Source organism: Salvelinus alpinus, chromosome 21, assembly GCF_045679555.1.
Source record: "Salvelinus alpinus chromosome 21, SLU_Salpinus.1, whole genome shotgun sequence".
Taxonomy (NCBI): domain Eukaryota; kingdom Metazoa; phylum Chordata; class Actinopteri; order Salmoniformes; family Salmonidae; genus Salvelinus; species Salvelinus alpinus.
The window spans coordinates 47,551,390-47,558,283 of record NC_092106.1 but is presented as its reverse complement, the minus strand read 5'-3'; the positions used below and the strand labels follow the sequence as shown (position 1 = coordinate 47,558,283).

The 6,894-nt window shown below is 43.2% G+C and overlaps 1 protein-coding gene across 2 annotated transcripts in view; it reads right to left on the bottom strand.

Annotated features, from left to right (window-relative positions):
• Nucleotides 1-833: 833 nt before the first annotated feature.
• The window catches only part of LOC139548399 (syntaxin-1A-like), a 188,009-nt gene continuing 181,948 nt past the window's right edge, over nucleotides 834-6,894 (bottom strand). The window contains exons 9-10 of one of the 2 annotated variants that reach the window (XM_071358071.1): nucleotides 6,191-6,301; nucleotides 834-1,195 (exon numbers count right to left, since the gene is read on the bottom strand). In XM_071358071.1, the coding sequence (XP_071214172.1) occupies nucleotides 1,112-1,195; nucleotides 6,191-6,301 (195 nt within the window). In that variant the 3' untranslated portion in view covers nucleotides 834-1,111. Of the gene's footprint in view, nucleotides 1,196-4,670; nucleotides 5,106-6,190; nucleotides 6,302-6,894 lie in introns of those variants that run through there. The other variant, XM_071358073.1, reaches the window with a different exon arrangement.

Below are 6,894 nucleotides of genomic sequence, written 5' to 3'. Positions count from 1 at the left end.
CTAGTCCTGTATTAATCTCCGTAGCGCAGGGATTTCTTTCTTTCTGCGTCTATGTCTATGTCACACAACAAGAATACAGTAATAACTAAGAAATTACCGTAGAAATGAAACACTACTGACAACAAGATTACGGTAATAACTAAAATGATGGAATTTCAGTAAATAAAAGAACACTACTGACTTGTTTGGCAGGCGTGAGATCCTGGGTTATAACCATTCATTGATTATCAAAATAACCGTGTCTGGAAAAGTCTGAAATGTGGTGGCTTGTTAGGATACATTAGCGTTTCAAAACTGAGTCAACACAACATTTGGATGTTTGGAATGTGTTCATATGTATAACAGTAGTTTCTTACACCCCCCCCCCCCCCCCCCCCTCACCCGCACCCCCGTTAAAAAAATACATTTTAGAAACATTTCAAAATCTTTCACAACACTCAGATAAACACTTTACAGAAACACACACATTTACAAAGAAGGAAGTCATGCAGAAATGACAATCTTTGTCCTGTACACGGTGTGTGTATAATTGATCACAATGAGCTTTGTGCTGAGGAACACAGGATGTTGTATTCAGGGGAAACGGGCCCACTTGTACACCTGTATGTGTGTGTGTGTGTGTGTTGTATTCAGGGGAAACGGGCCCACTTGTAGACCTGTATGTGTGTGTGTGTGTGTGTTGTATTCAGGGGAAACGGGCCCACTTGTACACCTGTATGTGTGTGTGTGTGTGTGTGTTGTATTCAGGGGAAACGGGCCCACTTGTAGACCTGTATGTGTTTGTGTGTGTGTTGTATTCAGGGGAAACGGGCCCACTTGTAGACCTGCATGTGTGTGTGTGTGTGTGTGTGTGTGTGTGTGTGTGTGTGTGTGTGTTGTATTCAGGGGAAACGGGCCCACTTGTAGACCTGTATGTGTGTGTGTGTGTTGTATTCAGGGGAAACGGGCCCACTTGTAGACCTGTATGTGTGTGTGTGTGTTGTATTCAGGGGAAACGGGCCCACTTGTACACCTGTATGTGTGTGTGTGTGTTGTATTCAGGGGAAATGGGCCCACTTGTAGACCTGTATGTGTGTGTGTGTGGCTCCTGACATGACGTTCGGTGTGTGTCTCAGGCTATACCTAGATATCCTCCAATTGTAGAAGCAATGACGATTCCCAGAATCACACAGCAAATAATGATCAGAATTTTCTTCTGCACGTTTTAAGAGAGGAACAAACATCCCAGGCAGCATGTGAAGAGAGGAGGAAAATGTGTTATAGATAAAAACACTGAAACAACAGGTCATTAATAACACAGCATTTAAGATTATTCTCACAGACAGTATTGGAGTGCTACAGGTCAGGTAGAACAATTTCCACATTCTGTATTCTGTATTCTTTTATTCTGTATTCTGCATTCTGTATTCTGTATTCTGCATTCTGCATTCTGTATTATTTTATTCTGTATTCTGCATTCTTTAATTCTGTATTCTTTTATTCTGTATTCTGCATTCTTTAATTCTGTATTCTTTTATTCTGTATTCTGCATTCTGTATTCTTTTATTCTGTATTCTTTAATTCTGTATTATATTATTCTGTATTCTGCATTCTTTAATTCTGTATTCTTTTATTCTGTATTCTGCATTCTGTATTTTTTTATTCTGTACTCTGCATTCTTTAATTCTGTATTCTTTTATTCTGTATTCTGCATTCTGTATTCTTTTATTCTGTATTCTTTAATTCTGTATTCTTTTATTCTGTATTCTGCATTCTGTATTATTTTATTCTGTATTCTTTAATTCTGTATTCATTAATTCTGTATTCTTTTATTCTGTATTCTGCATTCTTTTATTCTCTATTCTTTTATTCTGTATTCTGCATTCTTTTATTCTGTATTCTGCATTCTGTATTCTTTTATTCTGTATTCTTTAATTCTGTATTCTTTTATTCTGTATTATGCATTCTGTATTCTTTTATTCTGTATTCTTTAATTCTGTATTCTGCATTCTGTATTCTTTTATTCTGTATTCTGCATTCTTTAATTCTGTATTCTTTTATTCTGTATTCTGCATTCTGTATTCTTTTATTCTGTATTCTTTAATTCTGTATTCTTTTATTCTGTATTCTGCATTCTTTAATTCTGTATTCTTTTATTCTGTATTCTGCATTCTGTATTCTTTAATTCTGTATTCTGCATTCTTTAATTCTGTATTCTTTTATTCTGTATTCTGCATTCTGTATTCTTTTATTCTGTATTCTTTTATTCTGTATTCTGTATTCTTTAATTCTGTATTCTTTAATTCTGCATTCTTTTATTCTGTATTCTATAATTCTGTATTCTTTTATTCTGTATTCTGCATTCTTTTATTCTGTATTCTGCATTCTGTATTCTTTTATTCTGTATTCTTTAATTCTGTATTTTTTTATTCTGTATTCTGCATTCTGTATTCTTTTATTCTGTATTCTTTTATTCTGTATTCTGCATTCTGCATTATTTTATTCTGTATTCTTTTATTCTGTATTCTTTTATTCTGTATTCTGCATTCTTTTATTCTGTATTCTGCATTCTGTATTCTTTTATTCTGTATTCTTTTATTCTGTATTCTGCATTCTGTATTATTTTATTCTGTATTCTTTTATTCTGTATTCTGCATTTTGTATTCTGCATTCTTTTATTCTGTATTCTGTATTCTGTATTCTGCATTCTTTTATTCTGTATTCTGCATTCTGTATTCTTTTATTCTGTATTATTTTATTCTGTATTCTGCATTCTGTATTCTTTTATTCTGTATTCTGTATTCTGCATTCTTTTATTCTGTATTCTGTATTCTGCATTCTTTTATTCTGTATTCTTTAATTCTGTATTCTTTTATTCTGTATTCTGCATTCTTTTATTCTGTATTCTTTAATTCTGTATTCTTTTATTCTGTATTCTGCAAGCTTTTATTCTGTATTCTTTTATTCTGTATTCATTTATTCTGTATTTTTTTATTCTGTATTCTTTAATTCTGTATTCTTTAATTCTGTATTCTTTAATTCTGTATTCTTTAATTCTGTATTCTTTTATTCTGTATTCTTTTATTCTGTATTCTGCATTCTGAATTCTGTCCCATTCCGCTTTGGTCTATATTATCTGTTTAAATACAGGGTTTCTCTGAAAACAGAAGCCATGCACAGTACATAGCACAGCCAGTAGTTGATTGCGGTCATAGAAAATTATTCATACACTGCACGGTACTTCTGCATGCAAAACATCTCCTTCACAACATCTCCTTCAACAACACAGCAGTCCTCATACAACATGACTGGGTCACGTGTAGGGTGATGACGTGTAGACACACGTGTAGGGTGATGACGTGTAGACACACGTGTAGGGTGATGGCGTGCAGACACACGTGTAGGGTGATGACGTGTAGACACACGTGTAGGGTGATGACGTGTAGACACACGTGTAGGGTGATGACGTGTAGACACACGTGTAGGGTGATGACGTGTAGACACACGTGTAGGGTGATGGCGTGCAGACACACGTGTAGGGTGATGGCGTGCAGACACACGTGTAGGGTGATGACGTGTAGACACACGTGTAGGGTGATGACGTGTAGACACACGTGTAGGGTGATGACGTGTAGACACACGTGTAGGGTGATGGCGTGCAGACACACGTGTAGGGTGATGACGTGCAGACACACGTGTAGGGTGATGGCGTGCAGACACACGTGTAGGGTGATGGCGTGTAGACACACGTGTAGGGTGATGACGTGCAGACACACGTGTAGGGTGATGACGTGCAGACACACGTGTAGGGTGATGGCGTGCAGACACACGTGTAGGGTGATGGCGTGTAGACACACGTGTAGGGTGATGGCGTGCAGACACACGTGTAGGGTGATGACGTGCAGACACACGTGTAGGGTGATGACGTGCAGACACACGTGTAGGGTGATGACGTGCAGACACACGTGTAGGGTGATGACGTGCAGACACACGTGTAGGGTGATGGCGTGCAGACACACGTGTAGGGTGATGGCGTGTAGACACACGTGTAGGGTGATGACGTGCAGACACACGTGTAGGGTGATGATGTGCAGACACACGTGTAGGGTGATGGCGTGCAGACACACGTGTAGGGTGATGACGTGCAGACACACGTGTAGGGTGATGACGTGCAGACACACGTGTAGGGTGATGACGTGCAGACACACGTGTAGGGTGATGACGTGCAGACACACGTGTAGGGTGATGACGTGCAGACACACGTGTAGGGTGATGGCGTGCAGACACACGTGTAGGGTGATGGCGTGCAGACACACGTGTAGGGTGATGGCGTGCAGACACACGTGTAGGGTGATGGCGTGCAGACACAGACAGGTCAATAATATCTGGCATTTAGCAGTTATTAACACGTATAAAACAAAGCAACTACCAGCCCATTTCATGTACGGGTGGACCCGGGAATCAAACCCACTATCCTGACGTTGGAATCATTAATTATAATTTTATGATTCTGATCAATTTCACTGTCCTTATATGGTTTCAGGGTGGAATATTCTAATCATTCATTTAAACATATAAATTCCATCAACAGGTATTTTCATTGAGATCTATCAATAGTGTCCATGGGATCTCTATGGATGTGGCCATCCTCAACATGAAGTAGTATCAATAGTGTCCATGGGATCTCTATGGATGTGGCCATCCTCAACATGAAGTAGTAGCAGAACCTGTGTTCTTCACTATTTACCAAATAAACTAAAGTTAAAAATGTTTTTTTTTTAAAGTAACACAATACAATAACGAGGCTATATACAGGGGGTACCGGTACCCGAGTCAATGTGCTGGGGGTACAGAACCTGTCTGCCCAGTAACCATGTGTTCCAGCTCTTCACTATTTGACTTGTTTCAACCATGGTGGGTGAAGCTAGACCAGAGTGTGGAAGACTTGGAGCCATCCTCCAGGAAGGTGCCAAGGCCCTAAACCAGGCCTCTCTCAGACCAGAGGGGTTACCCAGCCTCAGGACAAGGTCTGGATGTCGGTGGCTCCCCTAACTGAGCCCCACAGCCAGAGAGATGATGAGGATGGTCAGAGAGACAGCAAGGCAAACCCCTATCAGGATCCTCTTCTGCACGGGAAGACGGAGAGGGAGAGAGAGAGACATGGATGGATGGATGGATGGATGGAGTAGTAGAGAGAGAGAGAGAGAGAGAGAGAGAGAGAGAGAGAGAGAGAGAGAGAGAGAGAGAGAGAGAGAGAGAGAGAGAGAGAGAGAGAGAGAGAGAGAGAGAGAGAGAGAGACATGGATGGGATGGAGCAGTGGAGAGAGAGAGAGAGATGGATGGATGGGATGGAGCAGTGGAGAGAGAGAGAGAGATGGATGGATGGAGTAGTAGAGAGAGAGAGAGAGAGAGAGAGAGAGAGAGAGAGAGAGAGAGAGAGAGAGAGAGAGAGAGAGAGAGAGAGAGAGAGAGAGACATGGATGGGATGGAGCAGTGGAGAGAGAGAGAGAGAGAGATGGATGGATGGAGTAGTAGAGAGAGAGAGAGAGAGAGAGAGATGGATGGGATGGAGTAGTGGAGAGAGAGAGAGATGGATGGATGGGATGGAGTAGTGGAGAGAGAGAGAGATGGATGGGAGGAATGGAAGGAGTTCAAGGAAAAAGCGAGGGAGACCTCCAGCTACTCACTTAATGTCTGCTCCTAATTCTGAGGAGACTATAACTGTCTTATGTGATGTCATGTTGACATAAAAAGCTAATTTGTTGGGTTGAAATCAGGGCGTATCGGGGACAGTGCCTTTTCCAACCAGGAGAGGGCAGTGGGCCCTCAAACTGAGTCAAAGAGCTGCCTACATGCTGGGTAAAGGCAGAGGGGTGATGACAAACCACCTGAAGGCAAGTCAGGGAAGTTAATTAATTCAGTCAGTCAGATAACCTAAATTGAGGAGGATTCTGTGATACACTACATCAACTGCATAGTCCAGTCTCTACTTTCACTTCAACTCAGGCAGGCACGGTGAAATACATTCACAAAGCATGCTACAAAAGAGATTGTGTGTGAGAGAGAGAACACAAACTGATCTGGAGACAGAGCTATAACGTATGCCATACGGTACATCCGTCAGCTCCAGCTGTGTGTGTGTGTGTGTGTGTGTGTGTGTGTGTGTGTGTGTGTGTGTGTGTGTGTGTGTGTGTGTGTGTGTGAGACTCACCCGCCGGGCTTTACTCTGGTATTTAACAGCCTTCTTAGTGTCTGACACGGCCCTCTCCACATAGTCCACTGAATGCTCCACATTGTACTCTATACGGTCTATCATCTCCCCCTGAGAGAGGGGGGAGGGAGGGACACAGCGGAGGGAGGGACACAACGGAGGGATAGACACAATGGAGGGAGGGACACAACAGAGGGAGGGAGGGAGAGACACAACAGTGGGAGGGAGGGAGGGAGGGAGAGAGAGACACAACAGAAGGAGAGACACAACAGAGGGAGGGAGAGACAACAGAGGGAGGGAGGGAGGGAGGGAGGGAGGGAGGGAGGGACACAACAGAGGGAGGGAGAGACAACAGAGGGAGGGAGAGACAACGGAGGGAGGGAGGGAGGGAGGGAGGGAGGGAGAGACACAACAGAGGGAGGGAGGGAGGGAGGGAGGGAGGGAGGGAGGGAGGGAGGGAGGGAGGGAGGGAGGGAGGGAGGGAGGGAGAGACACAACAGAGGGAGGGAGAGACAACAGAGGGAGGGAGGGAGGGAGGGAGGGAGGGAGGGAGGGAGGGAGGGAGGGAGGGAGGGAGGGAGGGAGGGACACAACAGAGGGAGGGAGGGAGGGACACAACAGAGGGAGGGAGGGAGAGACACAACAGAGGGAGGGAGGGAGACAACAGAGGGAGACAACAGAGGGAGGGAGGGAGGTAGGGAGGG